This window comes from Alternaria ventricosa (genome assembly GCF_023758065.1).
Source record: "Alternaria ventricosa strain BMP 2768 chromosome Unknown scaffold_12, whole genome shotgun sequence".
NCBI classification, from domain to species: Eukaryota; Fungi; Ascomycota; class Dothideomycetes; order Pleosporales; family Pleosporaceae; genus Alternaria; species Alternaria ventricosa.
In genome coordinates, this window is record NW_026055692.1 from 150,074 (window position 1) to 175,195 (window position 25,122).

General features: G+C 53.6%; 10 protein-coding genes across 10 annotated transcripts; 7 read left to right on the forward strand and 3 right to left on the reverse strand.

Annotated features, from left to right (window-relative positions):
• Positions 1–1,138: 1,138 nt before the first annotated feature.
• J4E93_006931 (uncharacterized protein) lies at positions 1,139–3,277 on the forward strand (the record flags this gene model as incomplete). Its single annotated transcript, XM_049344841.1, has 1 exon — positions 1,139–3,277. The coding sequence occupies one exon, from the start codon at positions 1,139–1,141 to the stop codon at positions 3,275–3,277; it is 2,139 nt and encodes a 712-aa protein (XP_049197766.1).
• A 207-nt stretch (positions 3,278–3,484) lies between these two features.
• Positions 3,485–6,842, reverse strand: J4E93_006932 (uncharacterized protein; the record flags this gene model as incomplete). The annotated part of the gene is made up of 6 exons (XM_049344842.1): positions 3,485–4,644; positions 5,169–5,197; positions 5,356–5,378; positions 5,429–6,604; positions 6,661–6,717; positions 6,768–6,842. 6 exons carry the CDS (start codon positions 6,840–6,842, stop codon positions 3,485–3,487), a joined length of 2,520 nt encoding a protein of 839 aa, XP_049197767.1.
• Positions 6,843–7,249: 407 nt separating this feature from the next.
• J4E93_006933 (uncharacterized protein) lies at positions 7,250–13,074 on the reverse strand (the record flags this gene model as incomplete). The annotated part of the gene is made up of 5 exons (XM_049344843.1): positions 7,250–9,885; positions 10,775–12,300; positions 12,358–12,732; positions 12,781–12,893; positions 12,955–13,074. The coding sequence occupies 5 exons, from the start codon at positions 13,072–13,074 to the stop codon at positions 7,250–7,252; spliced, it is 4,770 nt and encodes a 1,589-aa protein (XP_049197768.1).
• A 353-nt stretch (positions 13,075–13,427) lies between these two features.
• On the forward strand, positions 13,428–14,448 carry NUO31 (NADH-ubiquinone oxidoreductase 30.4 kDa subunit, mitochondrial; the record flags this gene model as incomplete). The annotated part of the gene is made up of 4 exons (XM_049344844.1): positions 13,428–13,574; positions 13,626–13,759; positions 13,808–14,339; positions 14,392–14,448. 4 exons carry the CDS (start codon positions 13,428–13,430, stop codon positions 14,446–14,448), a joined length of 870 nt encoding a protein of 289 aa, XP_049197769.1.
• Positions 14,449–15,257: 809 nt separating this feature from the next.
• Positions 15,258–15,899, forward strand: J4E93_006935 (uncharacterized protein; the record flags this gene model as incomplete). The annotated part of the gene is made up of 1 exon (XM_049344845.1): positions 15,258–15,899. The coding sequence occupies one exon, from the start codon at positions 15,258–15,260 to the stop codon at positions 15,897–15,899; it is 642 nt and encodes a 213-aa protein (XP_049197770.1).
• Positions 15,900–16,364: 465 nt separating this feature from the next.
• On the forward strand, positions 16,365–17,296 carry J4E93_006936 (uncharacterized protein; the record flags this gene model as incomplete). Its single annotated transcript, XM_049344846.1, has 2 exons — positions 16,365–16,679; positions 16,736–17,296. 2 exons carry the CDS (start codon positions 16,365–16,367, stop codon positions 17,294–17,296), a joined length of 876 nt encoding a protein of 291 aa, XP_049197771.1.
• A 1,218-nt stretch (positions 17,297–18,514) lies between these two features.
• Positions 18,515–19,012, forward strand: J4E93_006937 (uncharacterized protein; the record flags this gene model as incomplete). The annotated part of the gene is made up of 2 exons (XM_049344847.1): positions 18,515–18,653; positions 18,726–19,012. The coding sequence occupies 2 exons, from the start codon at positions 18,515–18,517 to the stop codon at positions 19,010–19,012; spliced, it is 426 nt and encodes a 141-aa protein (XP_049197772.1).
• A 108-nt stretch (positions 19,013–19,120) lies between these two features.
• On the reverse strand, positions 19,121–21,106 carry SPB4 (ATP-dependent rRNA helicase spb4; the record flags this gene model as incomplete). Its single annotated transcript, XM_049344848.1, has 2 exons — positions 19,121–20,867; positions 20,916–21,106. The coding sequence occupies 2 exons, from the start codon at positions 21,104–21,106 to the stop codon at positions 19,121–19,123; spliced, it is 1,938 nt and encodes a 645-aa protein (XP_049197773.1).
• A 755-nt stretch (positions 21,107–21,861) lies between these two features.
• On the forward strand, positions 21,862–23,079 carry J4E93_006939 (uncharacterized protein; the record flags this gene model as incomplete). Its single annotated transcript, XM_049344849.1, has 2 exons — positions 21,862–22,302; positions 22,351–23,079. The coding sequence occupies 2 exons, from the start codon at positions 21,862–21,864 to the stop codon at positions 23,077–23,079; spliced, it is 1,170 nt and encodes a 389-aa protein (XP_049197774.1).
• Positions 23,080–24,073: 994 nt separating this feature from the next.
• Positions 24,074–24,647, forward strand: UBC15 (Ubiquitin-conjugating enzyme E2 15; the record flags this gene model as incomplete). Its single annotated transcript, XM_049344850.1, has 3 exons — positions 24,074–24,182; positions 24,239–24,331; positions 24,391–24,647. The coding sequence occupies 3 exons, from the start codon at positions 24,074–24,076 to the stop codon at positions 24,645–24,647; spliced, it is 459 nt and encodes a 152-aa protein (XP_049197775.1).
• Positions 24,648–25,122: the final 475 nt, after the last annotated feature.

Sequence of the window (25,122 nt, forward strand, 5' to 3'; positions counted from 1 at the left end):
AATTCTGACATGCATATGATGTGCAATGACGCCTGCCAATCTATCTTGCCTATCGCGACCCACTCCAATTCTTGTCTTCTTGCATCTCTTCGTATTGCGATCTGCTGCATGGTGCGAGCGCGCTCAAACCCATTGACCGATGAAAAGGACGGAGCGTGTTCGGTCTCGTTCGTTCTGACAGCGATATACATTCTGACCTCTTCGTCTCACAGTTGTCTGGTTTAACATAGCCGCTACTGTGTTCATGATGCTGCTATACTTGCCAAGATGAAGGGTCTCCGATTAATCCTCCAATGAGATGGAGGACACCAAGCGGTACTCATAGACGACGCCCCTGTGTTGTCGAGTTTAGCGACCGTTAAAGAATCCATCATCGGGCATAGAAACTACCGTCAATATTGTGGACATATACCTGTCGCTTCCCTCAAGCAAGGAAGTAGTCGATTGCCGGAAGGAACAAACCTGCCAGATTGTGCCCAGCTGTGAGGGGAATATGGCGACTAGCGCGCAAAACGGCTAGCACCAAGCTGCGCGTGTTGAACCCCGGAACCCCATCAAATTCCCAGCTTCCACTGCTCCGCTCCCCAGTTCAAGCCACACCCCGCGAACGGACAGCGAAGACATCCACCCGACCCCTGCATCATCTAGCATCCATGATGCCATCGCCACGAGGCCGGCGGGCTACATGCAGTGCCTAAACGGCTAAATTACATCGCACCTGAACCTCGGATGAAGATGCATAGACCACTCTCGCGATGCTGCGCTCGGTGTGATCTAACTGCAGGCCAAGCGATACATCGATCTGGAAGGACTCACATCCATTGCGATATCAAGTGACAAGCCAGGATGCATATCATGTCCTCATGTTCAGGCGAGTGCATTCGCTTCAGATACGAGAGGTTTTAGCACGCGTTTGTCGTTCGGTAGAATCGTTGCGGTACCAGTGTTCTGCTTAAGCATTCTGCCACTGCCCCTGCCTAGTGATCGATCTACACCTCGTTTCCTGGGGTTAGTCCGTTCTCGAATGCTTATTTCCAATAGCCTCATGTGGAGGAGAGCTGCTTGTGGCTAGCGCTACGGTTGTTCATCTGCAAGCACGACGCCATCCGGGTTACCGGCGCCGTATAAGAGGATCAAGATGAACGACCATGGTTCTTCAGCTGTCGATCAAGTCTCTGCGCCAAGCTGGACATTCAAGATGACAGTCATCACCACCCTCGTTGCCGCTGCGGCGGCTGGTATTGTTGCTGTCTCTCAGGCTTCACCAGTGGGATCAGCACCTGCCGTTGGCGTGTCGAACGCAAAGTCTTCTTTGACACTCATCTACCAGAACAACCTCAACGGCTCAGACGACAAGAACCACATCGGTGCCATCATCCTCGACCCGGTCCCTCAAGCCAATGCAGCAGCAGCCTGTGCCTCGCTCAACGAGAAGCTCATTTCTAAGGCTACGCTCCAGAAGTACCAGGCTGATTTCAACGATGCTCTCTCATACCAAGATTATGCCAAATACACCGATGCTGAACGAGGGTACTACATCGACAGCGGCGTGGTCTCAGTCGGAAACCGAGTGAAGTACATGTCTGCTTCATCACACCACAAGCAACTCCCAGTGCTGTGTACACAGTCGGCAAACAACGGTTCAGCGAGCGCCGGGCCCGTGAACGGAAGTTCTATCTCGGTTGCGTCTGGTGGAAACACTTTTGTCGGATACCGAAACCAGAAGTCCTTTAGGTTCCTCGGCATACCATACGCCGATACGCCTACCCGTTTCAAGTACTCTTCACTCTACTCTAAGAAGGGTCAAACAATTCAGGCTACCGAATACGGCTCCAATTGCATCCAAGGTGGTGGTGGAAGCGAAGACTGTCTCTTCCTCAACATACAAACACCATACATCCCCAAAGTAGGATCGAAGAAGCAGCTCCGCCCCGTATTGTTCTGGATTCACGGTGGTGGATTCACTGGAGGAAGCGGTGCTGATCCACTCTCCGACGGTGGAAACCTTGCAAGCAAGGAAGATCTTGTCGTGGTTAACATCAACTACCGTCTTTCGACCCTCGGCTTCCTAGCCATTCCTGGAACCGATATCAAGGGCAACTTTGGTATCGCCGACCAAATCGTGGCGCTCGACTGGACTATCGCAAACATCGCTGCCTTTGGTGGTGACCCAAAGAGGATAACCATCGCTGGAGGATCTGCTGGAGCTGGTTCTGTCCGAACACTATTGGGTTCTCCCAAAGCCATAGGAAAGTTTCAAGGTGCCGTTGCCTTGTCCAATCTCGGAGGAGGCGTGACGCTTGGTCTGGACGGTGACTACGGAACAACCTATTCAACCTACTACACGGTCAATCAAAGCTACACCGTCGCCGGACCTCAGATCTTTGCGGCCGCTGGCTGCAACGGCACTGATGTGTCGGCCCAAATTGCTTGTCTCGACAAAGTCCCTGCTGCAGACCTAGTTGGTTTCAACACTGTAGCCCGATATGTCGTCCAAGACGGTACCTATGTCAACACGCCCGAACTCATCATCTCAACCCGCAATGCCAGTACCGCGCACATTCCCGTCATCTTCGGTACCGTCCTCGATGACGGCGCTTCATTCTCTACATACCCCACAAGTCCCATCTCAAACCACTCTCAAGGCCTACAGGAAGCGCTCGGCATCAACAGCACATGGGCCGAACGTGTCATCCAGTCCGGTCTTTTCCCCTTAACCAGCACCGGCAACCTAACGCTCGACTCCTTCAACGTCTCGCAGCGTATTGCCACTGACAAGACTTTCCGCTGTGCCGATCAATCTACAGTCTACTCTGCCTCGCGATCAAAAGCTTTCTCAAAGACATACTACTACCAACTCGACCGTTCCATCGACGGCTACGACCCCAACAACCTCGGCGGCCCCGCCAACGATAACCCCGATAACCCTTACTTCCGCTTCCACGGCGCAGATTCGCCTTGGTTCTTTGGCGTTCTGAACCGCATCCGCGAACCAGAAGATCTGTGGAGCATTCAGCTCACTACTAGCTACTTCGCTTCTTTCATTAGGAGCGGCGATCCGAATCCTAGCTTGAAGTATCTTGATGTAAGAGGATACTACAAGGTGCTTGAAGGTGTGACGAAGTACGGTCAGTGGATGCAGGTAGATGCGACTAAGAAGTCGGGAGATGAGATTAGGTTGCTGGATTGGCCGAGCAAGAGCGCTGGGTACACGGATGTGGAGCAGTGTGATTGGTTGGGGTACCCTCTTGACTACTATCTTAATGGGGGTATTTGAGTGATCGTACTGCTATCAGCCGTGTCGTTATGTAGTCATATATAGGAGAAGCCCTCTCAATGCATGTGTAATTGTCATCATACCTTCTACCAAGTTGCTATCGATGCAGTCCATCTAGAACGCCTTTAAAGAAACCAAATGATAAAGGCAAAGCTGACAATACCCCCCCAACACTATTCGATGCTAATCTACTCACCCCCCACGACCTCACCAATCCGTCCTCATACTATAATAAAAATTCCCACTAACCTTCCCCAACAAATGATCCCCATACCTCCCCTTCCCATACCCGCCCTTCCCGCCCGTCCTCTCCACACACTTCCCCAACGGCTCAACCCACGCCTCAAAGTTCGGCTCATAGAAAAACGGCACACTAACCCTATACCTCTCCCCCCTATGAATAACCCGATGTTTCGTACTCTTCCACACCCCGTTCGTCCACCGCTCAATCATATCGCCAATGTTGACGACAAACGCGCCGGGGAGCGGGTCTGCATTCAGCCAGGTTGTCCCGTCTTTGAGCAGGACTTGGAGGGAGGAGGGAGTGGGGTCTGTGAGGAGCAGGGTTACGCAACCGTAGTCTGTGTGGGCGCCGCAGGAGAATTGGTCGATGTTGTCATCACCGGAGATGGGTGTTGTGAGGGGTGGGTAGCCGATCATGCGCATGACCCAGAAGGAGTCGGAGCAGTTGCGCAGGAAGATCTCTTCGTCTTGCGTTGATTGTGTTGCGCCTTCTTGTGGGGGACCGAGATCGAGGGCTACGCCCATGGCGTGCACGAGGGCTTCGCCGACTTTCTTGACTTTCTCTATGTATTCTTCGTACACAGGTCTGAGCTGTTCGGGTTTCTCGGGCCATAGATTGACTCCTTGGAGACTCTTCACGCTGCCTGGTCCGCCATCGCCTGGTTCTCTTTCTTCAACGGGCCAGTCCCGGTACCAGTCAATGGCTTCTTGCATATCTTGCAGCCCACCCGTTACATTTTCGCCGAGCCCCTGGTAGCCGCGCGCGCCGTCGCCTCCTTCTGGACTGCCGGCGTCGAAGCGCTTGATCTTGTTCTTTTCTTCGAGTGGTAGAGAAAAGAATTCACGCGCCAGGTCAATGATTTCGTCGAGTTTGGACGTGGGGATGCCGTGGCCGGTTAGGTAGAAGAAGCCGTAGTTTATGCAGGCGGCGTTTATGGCGGAGGCGGTTGTTGAACGGGCTTCTTGAGATGAGGAGGTGTCCATAAAGGGGGATATGTCGATTATGGGTAGTCCATCTTTTTGGGCCGCGGCGATGGGCTTATCGTAGCGGGAGCCGGAGTCGGGAGTGGGGTTGAGGTTTGTGGGAGGTGAGGATGTAATGCCATTTGACTGTTTGTCTCCTACTGGATGGGGGGATATGTTCGTATCTGACATTATATATTCCGGCAGATGACCCTCTCTTGTTTGGTTTGCTAACTCTCTTTCAACTCAAAGATTGATGATGGACCGTATTGCCTCTGACTCAGACACGATAACGGTCCTAATAACTCGCAACCAATCTTCCTGGAATGAAGTTAGCAGTGATGTAGGGTTTTTTTGTGAGTACTGCGTATAAAGGTTGATGAGGTTGGCAAGTTGGTACAAACGTGTGTTGGAGTGGAAAGGTCGAGATGTTGGATGTTCGGATGGCGATGCCCGATCGAGACTAGACGCGGCTATTCTAGGACATGTTCAAGTCAAGACGCAATAGCGGTAGACATGCGTTCAGATCATGCTACTGCGAAGGACGTTGTCCAACGTGATGACTACACACGCTGTCTGTTCACGATGAAGATCTTCCACCACACGTATGGTGCACGTCAATTAGCCTGCTGCCAAACAATGCAGGGCAACAGAAAGCAGCGCCCAAAGAATCGCATCTTCACACATGTAAGCACGAGGTAAAGATCACTCTGGCTATCATCGTGGCTTCATTTCAAGTATAGTGGTATATCGCTCTATCCAGTGACCACATGTCATGCATCGCATCATGATTAATTTCTATAGATGCACCTGTATCGCATCATCACGCACTGCTAACTAGCAACACACTGTTACCAATCGTGGTCATTTACATGATGACCTCGTTCGAGACGTCCTGTACAACACGTTAGCACACGCTGCGAACACATATATTAATTGACTCACCCTCTTAAGCTCCTTGTAAGGCAGGCAAACACAGTTTTGCACGCGAACCTCATCAGCGACAGCACACTCCTTTCCGAGAATGGTGATGCTCTGGACCTTGACGCCGTTCTTGATGACGCTGGTCGTGTGGCTGGTAACGGGGGTAGGAGTGCCCTCGACACGCGCCCAAGCACCGACCTTGCTGTGCCAGCCGATGATGGTGTACAATACGCAAGCGTCGTGCTTGATCTCTGAGTCTTCAAGAACGATGGACTCCTTGACACGGACACCAGCGCCAATCACGACGCGGGGACCAATGGACACGTTGGGACCGATCTTGGCGGTTGGATCGATCTGCGCGGAGGGGTGGATGTAGACGGGAGGGAGGATGTTGGCGGAGGGGGCGGCGAGTTCTTCTGAGCCAGCTTGGAAAGCCTTCAGGAGGTACAGAGCATTTGCTGGCACGGCGGAACCAGCGGTCTTGATCTGGCGCCAGAAGTCCTTGGTCTCGAGGACGAAGAACTGCCTGCTGTCGGCGATGTCAGACAGCACGTCCTGCTCCAATCGAATAACTGCATTCTCCTTGTTGTCATCGTCATCGTCGTTTTGGTAGAAGGAGGATTCGAGGTTCTCGGAGGAGGGGTACGACAGCAGCCGTGGGCGCTCGGTCCGTCGCTTGATGGCGCTGCGAATGGCGGGGAAGATGCACTCGGTCGCGAAGAGGTAGACGCCGCAGTTGATGAGGTTGGAGATGTGCGACTCGGGCTTCTCGACGTAGTGCAGCACGCGCTTCGTGTGCGCGTCCGAGACAATGCATCCGAAGTTGGAGGCGGCGTCGTTGGCGACGCGCGTACCCAGCATTACCGCCTCCGCATCCTTGTCCTCGAACAGCTTGAGCATCTCCACCAGCGGGAACGAGGAGCAGACATCGGCGTTGAGCACGAATAGCTTCTCGGGCCTGCCCTTCAGTATGACGTCGCGGAAGTGGTAGAGACCACCCGCTGTGCCCAATGCCTGGTATTCGCGGAGGTACTTAACGCTCAGGTGTGGCCAGATGGTCGAGACGGAGTTGATGAATTGCTGGAAGACGGACTCCTCGTAGTAGCCGACGATGAAGACCTCCTTGATCTCGGGGACGTTTGTGATGGCGCGGAAGCAGTGCTCGATTATGGGGTGGCCGGCGATGGGGAAGAGCGGCTGGAGTAGCGTTAGCGGGGACGCCCTGGGGCTGTCTATATCGCGTCGTCGCGTACCTTGGGCAGTTCCATAGACAGAGGCCTGAAGCGTGTGCCGCGAGAAGGGCCTCCGACCTAGTCTGGTGAGTATGCATGGCTGCGTCGGTGTTGTGGGCAGTATCTACCAGAATCACGGCCTTGGTCGAGCCTCCAGACGGAGACTTGGGCCTCATGGAGAGGGAAGGCGGCTGCAGACTCATAGTGGCGTAGTTTTGGATGTGAAAAAGCAAGCTGGAATCAAGAGATTGCAGAAAAGCCTCAAGATCAGAAGAAAGGTGCAGTGAGTACAATTGCGAATCTGGCCTTCAGGAACGAGTTGGTGGACCCTGGAAATCCAGCCCACGCTGGCGTTGGCGGTGAGGCGCCCTGGCGAATCGGGGCGTCGGCGCATCGTCAGGTGCATGTCGACTTCACCTTTTCACACGCCAGCTGTGAGGGAATACGAGCAAGCTAAATCCGTCGCGCATATACGATGTCACAATGCTAGCACTTCTGCTACCAAAATAATAATCTGGATTTAGTCGATAGCTACTAAGCATATCGTCTGTCGAAACCTCCTACCACCTATGCTATACATATTGGGGATTCCCATCAACCTATACCACCACTACTTTCCCACGCCAGTCGCCAGCTTCTTGTTCTTCTTGATCAGCGCGTTGAGCTTCTTCTCCAACACATCATGCTCCCTCCTCGCCGCATGCATGGCCTGCTCCGCCTCTTCCATAGTCAGCACACTACCTCTTCCTCGCCTCGTGTTGCCGTATCCACCCATTCCAGCTGTCGTCTCAATCGCGTTCATCAAACCTTGCATATCCAGTCCGCTTCCACCGCCATTTCCAAACGTGATGTTGCCGTTTCCATCAAGGCCGAACTCTTGTGAAGACTGGTAGCCAAGTCCAGCACCCACGAGCGCTTCGAGACCCTGTACAAACACGCCACCAAGCCTGTCAGCCGCCATTAATCCCATACCGTCTATCTCTGTGCTTCCTACCGCTCCGCCCTCAACCACTGCCTTGGCCGCTTTAGCTAATCGGTTCGAGTTGACAGATATGTTGGCTGTCCCGGCCCCAGGTGCGCCACCAACAGCCGCCATCTCGGGACGTGGCTGGTTTGGCGGTGGATTGTCCGTCTTAGGGAGAACGTATTGATTTAGGTAAGCGCCGGCATCTGCGGGTGTTTGCTGCTGTTGTGGGGGAGGGACCTGGGGCATGGACGCGTCCTGTCCTTGTACCGGTGGCAAGGGAAGGTTCGTCGAACCGAGAAGTCCAGAAGAATTGTCCAGTCGCGGCATCTGCTGTCCGCCGTTGGTGTTCAGCTTCTTACCTGCCTCCTTGAGTGCAGTCGCGATAGCTGGGAGGACGTCATTCGAATGCGCTGAAGTAGTCATGCTGTGACCGTGTGCATTTTGCTTACGGGGGTGGAAGCGGGCATGGCCTTTGAGCTCCTCGATGTGCTTCTCAAGCTCAAGTGCCTTATTCTCAAGCTCCTCAGTCAAACCCCAGAAGAACTTGCCGTTGGGCGTGATGAGAGTCCTGGAGTCTGGCTTTGCGTCCTGGCTGTTTAGACGTACCGGCTTCTTTTTCGCAAGCGCCTCGAGGTCTGCTTGAGAAAAGTGCAATTTCAGATCAGGTGGTGTAGACATATTGCCGTTCTGAGTAGCACGGGTAGCGTGAGCAAGCGACGAAGACAATGGTTTGAAGAACTCAAGAGTTGACGCAAGGAGCTCGCCAGTGCGCTGCAAGTCAGCCATGATCGATTGAGCTGAATGCTCCCGCTTTTCCTTGGGCTGTTCGGGCTCAGGCTCCGGTTCAGGCGTTGCCGTTGCCGAGATCTTCGCTGACGACACTCTCCGTGAGGCCACTGTCGGCACTTCAGGTTGCTCTTCTTCGACAGTAGCTGGCTTGGGCGAGGCTGGCTGACTTTTGAATGCAGCGGCAATGGGTTTGGCGTTTGTTGTCGGCTTCTTGGCTTTCTTCTTGCGCCCGACGATTGGAGCTTGCATTACCTCAACATCCGACTTGTTGTCTTCCAGTATTTCTTCTTCTATCTGCTTCTTCCGCTCTTGCCTATCCTTCTTGGCTTGTGACTTTGTCTTCTTCCTGACAGGCGCAGTCCCGACCTTACCGCCGATCGGAGGCGGTGAGCTGGCCCTGGAAAATGATGTAGAAGTGACTGAAGCAGTATCCGATATCATTTCGCTTGGTGTGCCTGGTATATTGACGGAAGCGATACTCGCTTGCCGAGATCGAAGCTTGTCGACCGTCGGGATTTGAGGCAAGGACGGTTGTGATGCCGCTGGAGTAGGCGGTGGCGCTTCTGTCTTTGGTGTTGCGACGACACGCAAAGTCCTCGGCGCACCCGCGCGCTTGATTGGCGATCCAGTACCCGCTGCGGCGGGACTTGGAGGTACAGAACTGGCGGATGTTGCTGGCACAGAACGACTGCTTTTTGTCTGAGAGTCTGCTTTGGATGAGTTTGGAGCTGGAGAACCCGCTTCGACCGGCAGCTTAGTTGCTGCTTGGATATCTAGCTTGCCAGGAGGCTGTCGCTTGGTCGAAGCTGGAGGCGTCGCAGTCGCGACAGGAGTGCGCGCTGTCTCTTTCTGTGGCTCTCTCTTCGGTGTAGTCTGAATAGCATGTTGGGTCTTCTTGGAGGCACCCTTTGACTTTGGCGTGTCTTTGCTAATCGTTTCCGCCATCGACTTCTTGGCATCTGGTGTAGACTTCGGTGTCTGCACAACGTCTTCTTTGGCCGCTTTGGAAGCCTCTCTGGGTGTGGGTTCCTTGGGAGTCTGCGGAATGACGACTGCTTCCCTAGTTGTCGTCCTTGAAGGAGTCGCAGGTGCAGGCGAAGGCTTGGAGACAGTGGTCGCGGTGGGCGCTGCTGCAGGAGTCGCAGGTTCGATAGTCTCGCTCTTCTGTTTTCCCTTGCCATTCTTGTTAGGGGTTGAGGTGGAAAGCGGCGTGGCAGGTACAACAGGCACAGCCGGTATGATGGTCGAAGATGTAGTACGGGACATTGGTCGAGATCCAGCACGCGAACGTGACTCTTCGAGGACTGCTTTGGGAATGGCTGGCGCTGTGAAGCCAGGCGGTATAGTGGGAGTCGATCGACGAGGATGCTCGAAAAATTGGCCACTTAGTGGAGTGCTTGGAGCCGGTCGTGTTGGCTCATTGTCGCTGTCGTTAACAAGTGCATCGACGTTGATAGATGCCTGTTCCTCTACACTCAAAGATCCATCATCTGCAATACTACGTTAGCACTAGAAACTTGAATGTATGAATCGACAAAAGCGGAGTCAGCGTCTATAAGTACGGCGGCCGCCAGACGATGGTCAGGATGGTTGATAAAAGCGCAAGGTACATCATGTTGCAAAAGTCGTCTCTCGAACATCTTCGTCACTTGGTAGGCAAGAAAACAGTGAATAGGCCATCTCTCTATTAGAAAGTAAGCATGCCGACATGATGCGGCAGGAGGGGTAGTTACGTACATGCGATGACCATGACGAAGACGACGAGAGAAGCCAACCTTTGCAGCGGCAGGACAGCGCAATCCACCAAATCATGACAGAAAATGAAAAGAAATGACAAGGTATAGGTGCCGTGAAGACATGCCGGGGCCATATGCTTTGACAAAATCCGTGCAGTCCAATCATAACGCCAGGCGATCCAGTGTCGAAGCACTGAATATGTGCCGATGCATTCGCCGTAAATCCGAAACGCCATGCAGCCATCATTGAAGTAAAGTACTAAGACAAAATGTCAAGCCGCTAGGCCGACCCGAGTGCAGAATGAAAATGACTACCATCGTCCAGCGCCGCCGTAGTTGTTGTTGGAATAGAGCGAAGAGAAACCACCTTGGCCTTGACCATACAAGCCCTGCCCGGCCATTCCGCCTTGGTGCAGCCTCGCCTGTAAGATACTCGGGTCTTGAACATCGGCAAGACCGCCACCCCCAGAGGAGGAAGTGTTGGCATGCCTATGCTTCTTGCCCTTTTTCTTGGATTTCTGCGAACCAGACTCCTGGTAAGCTCCAGGCGAAGGTCCATAAGGGAAGCTGAGGAGGCCAGGGGCAGGAGCAGGTGTGGAAGTTGAAGGATGTTGGTTAAGGAAAGAAGGAAACATTGACTCACGCTTTCCAGCTTCAGCTAGCCTAGCACCACCGTCCATGTTACGGCTGCGGAGCAGGTCCTGATACATGGCATCATTGTTGTTCCTGGCCGTTGCGCCAGCCCCATAAGGCAGACCACCAGTAGCGAAACCGTGGCCTTGACCGAACATGCCAGTCCCGCTGACCGGGGGTGTGCCAGTAGGCTTGAGTCCTGGAGGGGGTCCCTGCACGTTGGTGAAGAACTGCCCACTCAACTGCTGATGCTGAGACATGGGGTTGAATTGATTGGCGTTCTTGGGCATCATCGAGTTTTGCTGGCTCATCAGCTTCTGGTTCGCGACAGGCTGCACATTCGCAGAAGCGGAAGCGCTATCGTTGGCGAAGCTGAAGCGTGAAGTGTGCCTGGTGTGGCTAGAAGCATTTTGCTGTTGAGGGTGCTGAGCACTCGGCATGTTGTTCAGAAGACCCGTGGCTTGGGTACCAGACTTGAAGTTGGAGAGCAATAGCTGCTGCTGTTGCTGAGGTGTAAGACCTCTGTTGCTCAGTCCCAGGCTGCTGAAGTCCTCGGCCAATGGCGTGTTCTGTCCGAAAAGGCTGCCACCAAAGCCTTGCTGACCGGGTGGTGCAATGGCGTGCTGATTGAGGTGGTTGGTGCTTGTCTCGGGACCGTCTTCGGGCTCTCCTCCTAGCTGTAAGCTGCCGCCTGCCGTTGCTTCGTTGTCTTCGCGCTCGGCAGCCGGGGCTTGTTGAGAAGCTGCCTTTGCTACAGCTACAGCTTCCGCCTCAGCCTCGCGCTGCAATGCCAATTCCTTCTCCTTCTTTTCCTTGATGGCACGACGCTTAGCACCGCCATTGGGATCCAGTAGTTGAGGGAACTCGGTGACAGCTTTCAGTTCTTCCTCCGACAGAACGGCGCTCGAGAAGACGAACTTAAAGTCTGGCGAGCAGATGACCTTCAGTAAATCGTGGATACCGTTGTCGCGGGGCTTCGGTGGGCGGGCGGCGGTTGCGGGTGTCGGAGCAGGCGGCGGGGTTGCAGCCTTCGATGCTTGTGCAGCCTTCTCCTTTTCCCTCTCTTTCTCCTTTTCTTTTTCTTTTTCTTTGTCCTTGCCCTTCTTCTTTGGTGGCTCAGCTGCCTTCGATGGTTTGGGTGGTTGCGCGGGAACAGCATTCGTGACCATGGGACTGGCGTTGTTCGAAGCGACCGTGGATCGGCTGGCTCGGCGTTCCAGCAACGCCTTGCTTCCCCAGCTAGCGGTTGCAGGCAAACCGGGTGCCTCGTGTATCGAGCTCGACGTATCGGTACTATCCTGTCGATGCATCGGGATCGCGGCAGCGACAGCGGGACCCTGGTGGGCGGGGGGCGCGGCTCGAGACGTAGATGATTGTGACGGTTGTTGCGTCTGGATTGAGTTCATCATGGAGAGATCTTGGCGAGTGAAGCTGTCGTTATCTTCGCCGGGTTCGTGCAAGAACATGCAGTTGCGGTTATTGCAGGTCTCGCCGCGAAGGTACGCGGAGCAGTACTTCGTAGTACCAAATTGAGCCCTGCAAGAGACGTGAGCTTGTTACATGACACGTGTGCATGGATAGAAATTCACATACCTTAATGTCCTCTCGCCATTCTGAGAACCGTCGACAGCATTGATGCACTTCTCTGCATCTTCCTTGCGAGCGAATGTCACATAAACACCCACCGACTGTTGATGCTGCGCGTTCTCCTTGGCTTTGCTGACGACGATCTTGAGGATCTTGCCGTACTGGCCGAAATAGTCGTCTCCACGAAGAGTCTTGAGCAGTTCGTCTTCGCGTATCGTCGGCGTGAGACCGGTCACGTATACGAGGTTCTTCTGGACGACACGCAGACCAGACAGGTGCTTGCGGCTGAGGGAGTCGGCTTCGGCTTTCTGTGCTTCCTTCTGCCGTATCTGCGCGTTCTTCTTGGCCTTTTGCGCGATGAGCTGCTTGTGTTGTGCCATCCTGGACAGTGTCAGATGTGTTTAGAGATAGAAGGTGCAGGGGACCCACTCTTCGGGGGAGATGGTCTTCCACTCGATCGTGGAGTCATCGTAGGGGCGGCGGCAGGCGGGACACAGTCCGTTCATGGTCGTCTTGATGTTGTTGTAGCAGAACTGACATATCTGGCACGTGGGTCAGCATGGGACTCGAGATGGTTCACCGAGTTTTGGCACAAAGGCGTACTTGGTAGCCGCATGGGCAGGGGCGGAAATTCCTGTCCGAGAGGTCGAACTCTTCGACGCAGAGCGGGCAGCACTCCTCCTCGTCATCGTCGACGAACTGGTCCTGCTGCAGTCGAGACATGGTGTGTGGTGTTGCGATGTGTTGTTGAGAGCGGGTGGCGCCCAAAGTAGAGATACGTGGGGTGAGACGAGACCTGGGGGGTCAGGACGAGAGGTCAGTAAGGAAACCGCGGAAGTACAAATAAACGCCGGCCGGAGTGTCGCTGTCGCTGGAAGAGGGATCCACAGGAGGTGATGGGGTTTAAGAGGCTGCACCTGCGCGATGGCACACCAGGTTCCGCTTAACGCTAGCGACTTACATAAGCGTGCATTTGCGGGTGGGAGCTGCGAACTCGACGACGTCGACGACATCACCACCCGCAGTCGCCCTCACCTGCTACATCGCGTAGCCTCACCACTCTCTCACCGCACACAATGGCTATGCGGCTAGCTGTCGGCCGGCCATTGGGCGCCGCCGTCCGCGCCTCGGGCTCCTCCCGCCATGCAGTTCGCACCTTTGCCTCCACGGCTCTCCGGGCAAAGGAAGTCGCGGGTCCCGAATCGGAAACGCCAAACATGAGGGTGCGCATGTCACATGATATGGCGAAGACGTGGTTTCTAATGTGAACGCAGTTTGCCCCCCGCGACGAGACCGTTACGCTCAAGCGCGCCATCGTAAACCCGGCCGACCACTACAAAGAGAAGGGCGAGGCTCTGCACAAATATGGCCAGTACATCATGTCATGTCTGCCCAAATACGTCCAGCAGTATGTCAGTCCACATCTGGGAGTAACTACAGTCTGACCCTACCCAAGATTCTCCGTCTGGAAGGATGAGTTGACCATCTACGTCCCGCCCGCCGGCATCATCCCCACCTTCACCTTCCTCAAGTACCACACCGCCGCAGAGTACACACAAATCTCAGATATCACCGCTGTCGACTACCCCACCAAGGACCAGCGTTTTGAGGTCGTCTACAACATGCTCAGCATCCGTCACAACTCGCGCCTGAGGGTCAAGACGTACGCGGATGAGGCCACTCCAGTACCCAGTCTGTGCGATCTCTACGATGGCGCCAACTGGTACGAACGTGAGGTCTACGACCTGTTTGGTGTGTTCTTCGTTGGACACCCCGATCTGAGGCGAATCATGACCGACTACGGTTTCGATGGCCACCCACTGCGAAAGGACTTCCCCATGACCGGATACACTGAGATTCGGTACGACGAGGAGAAGAAGAGGATTGTCGTAGAGCCCCTGGAGATGACACAGGCTTTCAGGAACTTCCGTGGTGGCTCATCAGCATGGGAGCAGGTCGGTCCCGGTGACGATCTCAAGCCGGAGAACGTAAGCTATCCTTCATACTACACTTCCGTCACAGCATCTAACATGTTCATAGTTCAAGCTCCCAACACCAAAGCCAGAACCTCCCAAGGAGGGGGAGCAAAAGAAATAGAAGATTTAGAGAGTTTGGGCTGTATATACCTGCGAATGAATGTGCTTGTACAACATCCAAGATCCCACGATATGCAAGCTGCTGTCATAATTTGGTAGGTATCGCCGATGTACCTATCGGTTCCTTTGAGTCTGCACAAAGTAGATTGCATGTCTGAGAAGGACCGACAAGACTTCTAGCAAGGACATTCAGAGGCGGCACGAGCACAACTGCTGCAACATAACCAGGCCTCGTATTTCGTATTTGAGGTCCTGTTTTCCCATGCCAAGCAGATCTCGCAATCTTCAGCCCAATCAAGTAAGCGTCAAGCGCTGCACCTTCCGTCGATTCTTACTAGTCGGGTAAACATCGGTAGCTGCTATACGACGTATTGCATGATCTGCCGTAGTGTAGCTCGATGTGTAAGACGTACCACCAAGTTATCCATCGGAACTCAGATTTCGCATTTTCTCGCCCGGAACAGTACCCCGCTTTCCCCGGCTGCATCACGGGATGCCAGGATTCCAGGACGAAGAGGCGTTGGGGTAGTCTCCTTTGGCGGTCTGAGTGGGTTCTTGGACAAGGACCTTGAACAACTCCACAGCTATGGAGCTGAATCGACCCGGGGTTGAACCGTACTTCCGACTTCCTGCCAATCAAAAGCGCTACCGTACTTTCGCAGTAGTCAACTTCGTCACCTCCGTCACACCTGTCTTGCATCATGGTGCCAAGGTATAAATACCATTACGATCCCATAGATACCATGCATCATCAAGATGAAGTCTTACATCGTCTCTTTCCTCGCAGCCACAGCCACAGCCGCAGCCACCATGTCCAACACCACCACCACAACCATCAAGCCTTTCAGCCTCTCGGCTCCACCAAACACTGACATCTGGCGCAAGCCTCCCACGCACAACGCCTTCAATGCATCGACCTACCCAGAGCAGCTCCCAACATACACTCTGAAGAACTTTCAGCGAGCGCAGCTGTCGTTCGAGCTCCCACCGTCCGACCAACTCCGTCAATACGACCAAGCCGGCCTCTTGCTGCATGTCACCAAGCCAGGTGTCCCAGACAACCAAACCAAATGGATCAAGACTGGTATTGAATTCTACTACGGAAAGCCCTACGTCGCGACCGTTGGCTGTGATGCTTGGGCTGACTGGTCACTTACACCAATGCCTGAGTTCAAGAACGGTACTATGCCCGGTGCCACCATTGAGGCAAGAAGGGAGAGCGATGCGCTCGGCAACAGTCTTTGGATTTACTGGATCATCAAGGATGAGGCTGGCAAGGAGGTCAGCAGGCAGCCATTGAGAGAGGTCACCTGGGTCCTTGCTGAGGAGTACGAGCGATGGAGCGTGAGTATCGCAGGATACGTTTGTCGCCCGACTACGGCAGGTGGCGATGGGATGCTTGAGGCGGAGTTCAAGGACGGTCTGGAGATTGAGACTCTCAATCACGTGTAGGGGGAGGGCGCGAGTTTGGCGTTTGTTATGGTACGTGATATCGTCACCTGCGGTTGCGATAGTATCTGACTGACAAACAATAGAAGGTGTCTAAGTCGCAGTGACGCGTGGATAGCCAGTACATATCTCAATCTAATATCTTATACCTCCATATATACGAACTTCTCCGCATATATCTTGCTCAATTAGGCTATCAGACCCACACCTTACGACGGCAGTGTGCGAAAATCCACTCGAGTCTGCTCCCATGAGAGAAGCACGAGCCATCATTGGCTTTGGAGAAGGGTCAGTCGAGCGTAAGCGACGATTTTTCTCATTCATTGAGCAAAGCAAACTCACTGCGCCTGCCTAGAGAGAGCACTGACCTCTGGGCTATATATCTTCTTCGATTTTGATCTCTTGGTCCACACTCCCTCTTCGACAAGGATAGCCATCTGTTTCAATACCCTTTACAATTCCGCGACCATGGTTAAAATTCAGTTGTACTGTCCATCCACCAAGAAGACTGTCGAGGACTTCTACGTCACACCATTTCAGACTCTCCAGCAAGTTCTACCAAGTGTACGGCTTGCCTTCGACCTCAAGTATGCAGCGATATACACCACCGAGGCCAAACCAATCACGGAACCGAGTACCCTTGAAGAAGACCAGCGGGTCCTGGTAGCGGCCAGCGCTACGGAAGTTATGTTACCCGATTCGCCATCTGAGTGGGTACTGTACGACGGCGAGGAGGGCGACGACATCCACCCGGACGTCGAATGCTATGGCCTGGGTTGGGAAGTAAGTCTACATTGATCTCTATCAACAACGAAGCAAAGTCACTGACCGGGGTGTAGGAACTATGTGACGCCGACATGCGTCTCCACATCACCAGCCTAAACGAACAGAAGCCTGCATCTCGCAATAAGATGCGTATCACGCGCGAGTATAAGCCTGTTGAGGCCGACATTAACGCATTGGATGCTAAGACTTCAACCACTTCAAGTATTGCCGAGGACGAGGACCACATCGAGAAGTGCTGGGGCGTCACCGTCGAACATTTCCTTCCTACGTCGATGAAGCCCGCCGCCGCCAAGTCCAGCTCGAAAGCATGCGACTCTTCCACACTGGCTGTCCTGAGCATCATGGCCGGCTTCACTCAAGGCCAATCTCGTCTCGCTTTAGAAGTCCTGGAAGAAGCGGTCGCTCTTCGCACCGAAGAGGATCAAGGTGACCACAAGGATCCCGCTTTGCAGAAAGGCGATGTCTTGAACGCTATCACCCTCATCTATGAGAGGGCTGAAGCCATTGAGGCTAAGCTTATCAAGGGCAAGGGTGCGAAAGGAAAGGGAAAGGGGAGGAGGCGGCCCTCGAAGGGCACTCCGAAGAAGCTTGGCGCTATGTCGAGCTTGAGTTGAGGTTCGGTAGACCAGGCGGCGACATGATGACTTCTGAGTTTACATGGAGTTACCTGAAGGAGCAAGGATATACCCGGAGTCTTTTGAAAGTGATGTTGGAGGCAGGAAGTTATACCCAGGCGGATATATGCAGTTTGTATGGTACACATCAACTATGGGGGATACCTATGTAGCTGGATAGTCAGTGTACGGTATACGATTGCAATAGATTCATCAAGTTTGTATTTGCCCACCAAGCACCTCAAGTGTTGATAAGCAGCGAGATCAGGATATGTATGCGTATATCTTCCGACGCTCTTCCCCTCACATCTCCCACAATTCTTTCCACTCACACCACCACAGAATGTCAGAACAACCACCACCACCATCAACTGCGCAGCCAACAAGTGCGCAAGCTACAGAAGAGCGCGTCATCTCTAGTAAGTTCAATTCCAAGGCTATTTTCCCAAGAAAGACGTACCAGTTCTTTAACCAAGCAGGCCAATGGCTTATGGACAAGCTCAAGAAAAAGTCCCGTGAAACCAGAAATGATTGTAAGCAACCCTCCCATCTCACTCCTCCTCTCCCGTTATATGCCTCCAACCCCTCCAACCCATTCCTAACCCACCTCCCAGATCTCCGTATCCTCCGCTTCCACGTCAAAGAAAGCGCCGCAGAAAACAAATTGCAGCAAGCACGCAACACCACAATCTCCGAATTCGTACTACAGAAACTTCAAGGTAAACCTGGAGGCCCGGAACACGATTTCGATGCGGCGAGGGAGTATGAGGTAATGATGAGGTGGAAACTGCTTATTGACCTGGCTGTCAGTGATGCTAAGCATGAAGGGTTGGTGGAGTTGGTGAGGAGGGTTGAGGAGCTCATGAATGAGGATGGAGGAATTTAGATTGAGAAGGCACATGAGCACAATGGGCGCGTGGCTTGCGTACTTCTTGTTCTGGTAGACCGATATAACGAGTAGCAAGCCAGAAAGCCTATTGAATCCACCATGAGGTCGAGTTTGTGTTTGTCTTACAAGCACCTCCAGTACTAACAAATCAGTATCGCGAGTATATATGCGACCACATACACCAGTATTGTGTACATACCAAGATCCTCACTCGATCGGATACACACCTACAAGGCAGCATCCCGGACGCATCGCTCAAGCATCTCCAAACAATTCGATCAACATGGCCGAACAAGAACAGTCACCAGGCTTGCCAATCTATCTGCCCAATGGGCATAAGCTCTCTTGTAACAAAGCCCCCAGAACCCCTGCTTGAAAAAGCCAGCGACTTGCTAACTCAATACCACAAAGCGGTGATGAAATACTTAGATTTCCTCCAGGCCCAATCACGACGTTCTAAAGAAGGATGTACGTAGACCACTCGCCCTGGACTGGCCCCTTCTCTGCAATTTTCACCGACAGATCCTAACACATGCATAGGCCTGGAAAGTCTGAAGAAGTACATTGACAAGAGCTTGAAACAGATGTCTGAGCAGCGTGAACGCGACGACACAGTTATCGATCGCGCTCGAATGGAAGTCGAGGCCATGGAAGAAGGCGAAGAACGCAAGCGCGCAGCGGACCAGCTCGCTTCAAAGATGAGGACAAGGATGTTCGATTCGTTGCTCAAGGCGGCAATGCACAACGGCGTGCAGGAGTTGGTCGAGGCGGTTGAGGGGATTGTGCGGAATCATGTGCCGAATGAGGCCGATAATCTTTACTCGTAGATGGAGATGGTCAGCTAGAAGTGTGGCTTGCGAACGCTTTGTTAAAGGGTACTCGTGTCGTCAGTAGCAACCATCGAGCGTTTTAATTTCCATGTAGACGTCCGGTATTTAATCGCTAAATCCCTCAAATTCATCCGCGGCGTCTTGCGCCTCCTTCTCGGCGACCTTCTTCCGTACCTGATCAATCATACCCTTCACTCTCTCTTCTTCCTTCCGCTCATCTTCTGTCAAAGCCGCAACACGGTCATGTTCGCGCTTCGCAGCCTTCTTCTCTCTCCGCAGCTCCTTGAGCGCCTTCGCATCCTTCTGTTGTGTCCACGCCGACGCCTTCTTGTCCTCCGTGACATATCGCTTCTTGCCTTCTTTCTTCCCTTCCGCCTTGTTAGCTTCGTACTCGCTCTGCTCGACCTGTCGTTGTGCTTCGCGCGTTTTGTCTTTATATGCATATGTGCTGAAATCCATGACTACGCCTAGACTGCGGTCTCCGTCCCACTTCTTCAGTTCCGGCATGCTGGGTAGTTTGAGGAGACCCCAGGCGTTGCCGTGTTCTGTCCAGTCCAGATCGGGGATGCGGAAGATGGAGCTGGCGGTATGTTTGCTGTAGGCGCGGACCCAGGAGACGAAGCCTCGTTGTGCTTTGTCGAATAATGCTCTGTCGGATTTCACTACCTTTCGTATCCGGTTGCTCATGGCTGTGGCTTCTTCTGCGGATACCGTGACTTCAGGTGTTGTTAATGGCGATACCGGGGTTTGTCGAACGCGGAGGAACTCGATGTAGTCTTCTTCTCGGCCTGGACTGAGGAATGTGATGGCTAGGCCTTTACGACCTGCCCGACCTGCCCGCCCGCAGCGATGGATGAATGTTTTCGGGTCGCTTGGTGCATCAAGTTGAAGGACGAGGTCTACTGACGGGATATCGAGGCCACGAGCAGCGACGTCTGTGGTAAGGAGGATGGATGGGGTGACGCTCTCAACGAATTTGATAAAGTTGCGGTTCCTGACTTTGTCCGGGAGTTTGCCGTGCAGGGGCACAATGGTGTATCCTTTCAGAACTTCAGGTAAAATGTGTTGGAAGTAGTCGACTGAGAAACAGGTTGCCAAGTACATGATGGACTTTTGCGGCTGCGGATCCAATGACTTTAAGACTTTCTTGATGGCAGGTAGCTTGTGCGATGCTGGTATGGTCAGATATGTCATCTGCAGGCTTGCTGGCGTTTTCTTGTCTTCGATGGCACCCATTTCTCCTGTCGCACTATTGGGTGCCGCTCGTGCCTTGACCTTGACAGCGATACGAACGGGATTCCGGAGACCCACGCGGATTAGTTGGTCGACAGCCTCGGAAACACTAGCACTAAATAGACCGGTTCGGCGTTGCTTTGGGAGTCGTGAGAGGATCCTTTGTAGGTCATCTTTGAAGCCAAGGTCTAGAAGACGATCGGCTTCATCGAGTACAAGAGCATCGAATGATGACTGTGAGCAATGGACATGTGGTGAAGAAAGGAGTTCGAGTAGTCGTCCCGGTGTGCCGATGAGTACGTTGGTAGATGACTTGAGGAATCTGCTCAGGTCCTGAGCGGGCGTTACTGATCCTCCGAGAAGAAGCTGGGGTATGACCTTCAACGTCCCAGGTGGAAAAGTCGGTTTTGGCGGAGCATCGGCGTCTTCCATGTCGGTATCTTCATCTTCCGGATCCAATAAGGCTGCAGAGGGCGCATGAAATCTGAGAAGCGACGAAAGTACTGTGTGGATCTGGGTTGCAAGTTCTCTGGTAGGTGAGATGATAATGGCACCCACGTGATGCTTCTTTATGGGCGCATCCAGTCGCAACAAGCGCTCGACGATGGGAATGAGATAACTAGGAGCTTGTTAGATGCGCATAAAGACTGTCAATGTACGACCTTACGCTAGAGTCTTTCCACTCCCTGTCACGGCCTCGACGACAACATCAGAGTTCTTCATGAACATGGGGATGGCTGCGTGCTGCACAGGCGTGGTCTTTACGAAGCCCATGGAATCCACAGCTTCGAGAATCCATTCTGACAAGGCAGGCGTTAATGCGCTGAATGAGCGATCTATCTTAGTTTGGGGCGCCATGATGCACTATGATATCGTGAAGATGTCTGCTGGAGTCGCGATGGCTGCACAGAAAAGTCGCGCGAACTTTGAAAATAAAGTGGAGCACTGCACGGCCACCTTGCGCCACACTGTCGTTCACAGGCAGGTACGCTGGAGAGCACGCGGGGTCGTCGTCAGCTGTCACTGCTTCGAGCGCATCTGACAAAAGCTTGATTACTCAAAACATGATGCATCCAGTTCGCGAGCCTGTAATGACATACTGACACGGTGTCTCCTTTCTCGAACCTGATCGCATCGCCAAGACTGATCCGCCGCCACGCTGATCATAGGCGCATTCGCGAGACCGGATCATACATGCGTAGCCGTGAGACCAAATTTCCCAGGCTCATGCAGCAAGATTACCTAGCCGTCACGCACCAACCCATTCCCTGTCCACCCGCCTATAACAAATAAGACGACCGCTGCTGTCGCCTGCACGCACTGTGGCATCTTCTGCCTCCCTAAACGATGCGCGCTGCCCGGACGAATCCGCGGGCCATGAGCCTCTGATCACGCCTGATGCTGACATCAATGTCGAAGCCACCCTAAGTGCCGCCCTCCCACATGTTAGCTGTGACGCGCCAACCCAGCCTCATTACCTTTATTCCCAACCCTCGGATCGCCAGTCCCTGCTGGTAAACATCGCCCTACTCTGTGCCAGGGCCCACTCCACTCTCTCCGGCGTCATCCGGGCTCCTACCTTTCCTTACTTTCCCACCTGCTGGCGCGTAGCCATGGAGTCTTCACGCCAATACCAGATCCCCAACACGCCGCGTGTGATCTCGCCGTCACCAACGCCCTCGGAGGCGGGCAGCACGAAAGATGGCTATTTCGGACCCGTGACGCGCTCCTCGACGCGCAAACAACGGGTTACGTCACCCCCACCTATCGATGAGGACTCAGGATCAGACCCCGACAGCAGGGCTCGAGCAAGGAGCCGGAATGCCAGAAGTCGGAGTCCTACTCTGGATGGAGGCGTGGGACGCCGGAGGATGAGCGGCCTGACAAGCCGTAGGCAAATGAACGGAGGCATGAAGAAGGATCTCGCGCTGCCTGGCAATACTTCAAACGGCCACCTGTCACCCGCGCAAGCAAACAAGAACTACTGGAGGGAGATGAGCAGGAGTCCGAGTCCTCTCGGCTTGATTCCCATCCACCAGAAATGGCGGTCATTCGTGAGTACACACAGGGTGACTTCGCAAGCTCATTACTGACATCGATAGATTCACCGACATGAGATCCCTCGCAAGATCCTGCACGTCTCCATCGGCTTCCTTACCATCTTCCTCTACTGCACCGGCACGCAAACGTCGCAAATACACAATGTCCTCCTTACCATGCTGATACCCATCGCCCTCGCCGACGTCATCCGCCATCGTTACTGGCAAGTAAACCGCTTCTACATCCGCTGCCTCGGTGCCTTCATGCGCGAGTCAGAGGTCGATGGATACAACGGCGTCATCTCCTACCTTCTGGGCGCATGGATAGTCATGCGCTTTTGCCCGAAAGACATAGCAGTCATGAGCATCTTACTACTGAGTTGGTGCGATACTGCTGCTTCGACTTTCGGCAGGCTCTGGGGCCACCTCACTCCCAGAGTCAGGAAGGGCAAGAGTCTTGCGGGTTCCATCGCGGCGTGCGTAACGGGTGTCCTCACGGCGGCTGTATGGTGGGGCTGGCTAGGTCCTCTCTACTCAGAGTACAACCATGGCGAACACGCTTTTGCATTCCAAGGCGCCCTGACGCTTCCTCCACAGGCGCGGGAAACTTTTGCTCTCTCCGTGAAGAAAGCTTCCCTTACCGGATACTGGGCGTTGGGCGCCATGTCTCTGGCCTCTGGTATCATCGCCAGTGCCAGTGAAGCGATCGACGTTTTTGGCTGGGACGACAATCTCACCATTCCCGTGCTTTGCGGAGCCGGGCTATGGGGCTTTCTCCGGATCTTCGGCTAATCAAAGCTCCCTATATGTACGATTTTACGTTTTGGCTCTTCTAGAGTCTTGCTATTTCCAATCTATATCCCCTTTGGATCAAATGATACCCTAGATACGGGTCCTCGGGGAGTGGCATCGCATCTATCATGGTTACGACGGCGTTCTGGGACGTAATGGGAACTGGGCAGACAGAGATGGACGGGTATTGGGCGAGTAGATCGGGACATGAATCGGTATACCTATATAAGCAAATAGTGATCTTCCTTGCAGCCACAGAAGCTACTTTGGTGTGAAGGCGTTGTAGGGCTTATCGAGTTTCAAGCCGAGGTCCAAATTCTCACGTTGCTCATCTACCAAGCACCGAATCCAGCTCTCCCACACGCCTTTAGGGCTGACTATCGGCAAGCACCCGTCCTCAATGCAGAGCAGACGCAAAAGGGAAGGCCTGAATACCCCGAAGGACCCCTGCACAGCGGTATTCGACTTGGCGCATACCGCCACATGGGACGCGGCCATTGGAGCATGCCGCCGACTTGCTTCTTCATATATGATCACGCTCATGCACGCTCACTAACAAGACTCACGGAGACACTCTGACTCTTGCGCATACTCCCATCCACCCAGTAATCCCCTACCCACGACTGCCAGCGAGCCCCCTGCCGATCGCCCGCAGCTTGCCCCGCCACACCCGCCGTTAAGAGCCCTCCACGTCCTGCGCCCGAACGCGCCTCTGGAATCTCCACCTACCCTCTTTCCGCAACAGAACCGGCGCACACAAAACTTCCCTCACGCAAGAACAACTGCATCCGGACCGCTGTAAAACGTGTGCAATCTCTGCGTCGCAGCTATTATAACCGTCTCTTCGGCTGCGTTCCCCCACCCGTTCCCGATCTCTCTGCGCATACCGAGGGTTCATCTTCGAGCGCCACTTTACATACACGTACGCGAAAAGAAGGGTACTATGGCTTCGTCATCTGCGGCAGCGGGGCTGCTGGCTCGTCAACTCAAGCAAATGCAAAACGACAAGAGTATATCGGGCATAAGCTGCGGTCTGGTGGACAACAATGTGTTTGAGTGGGAGGTGATGCTGATGATCGACGACGACACAAAGTTCTACGGAGGTACAGATTCAGGCATGGTCTTTAGAAGTTACAGCTCCAGTACTAACACCAGACAGGAGGTTTCTTCCGCGCGCGCCTCACCTTCCCCAGCGAATACCCGCTCCTCCCACCAAAGATGCGCTTCGAGACACCCATCTTCCACCCTAACAGTACGTCTCGTTCCTCACAGACCCCTCATAACTCGAATCGCATAACTAACACCTTTCAGTCTACCAAAACGGCGAAGTATGCATCTCGATCCTCCACCCACCCGAAGAAGACAAGTACGGCTACGAATCCGCCGCAGAACGCTGGTCGCCCGTGCAAACACCCGAAACGATTCTTCTGTCAGTCATTTCCATGCTGTCGAGCCCGAACGACGAGAGCCCGGCGAATGTGGAGGCGGCGAGCTTGTGGAGGGACAATACACCTGAGTTTAAGAAGAGGGTGAGGAAGTGTGTGAGGGATAGCTTGGAGTTTGAGTGAGGTGGATGATTAGGGTGAGAGGGAGGGAGGCAAGTGTCTTTTGTGATAGCATAAGCGCGGACGGATATTTGGGTAGGCGATTATCTGATTGTGTCATGGCTTGCATGGTGGTGTTTTTGACTGTTCTCAGGGAGGCTTGAATGCATATGATAAGTTCTTCTGTGAGTTCGTTGATGGTATTGGTGTCATCAGATCGTAGCAAGAGTCGGAATCTGTTCTGGTGCTTCATGGTAGGCTTTGCGGACTCTGTGATGAGCAAGTGGTTTTTAGACTCATCGAAATGGGAATCGCATGATGGAGAGTCATACTTTGACTGGCGGCAGACTCTTAGTAAGTAAACAGGGTCTCAAAGCGAATTCACGAGATGAGGCACAAGATGTAGCTTAGGAAAACAGATTTCTCATTGTATCATACACACCTCTTCTTCCTACCAATCCTCCATCTCCAAATATATCTACAAATAAACTGTCACACC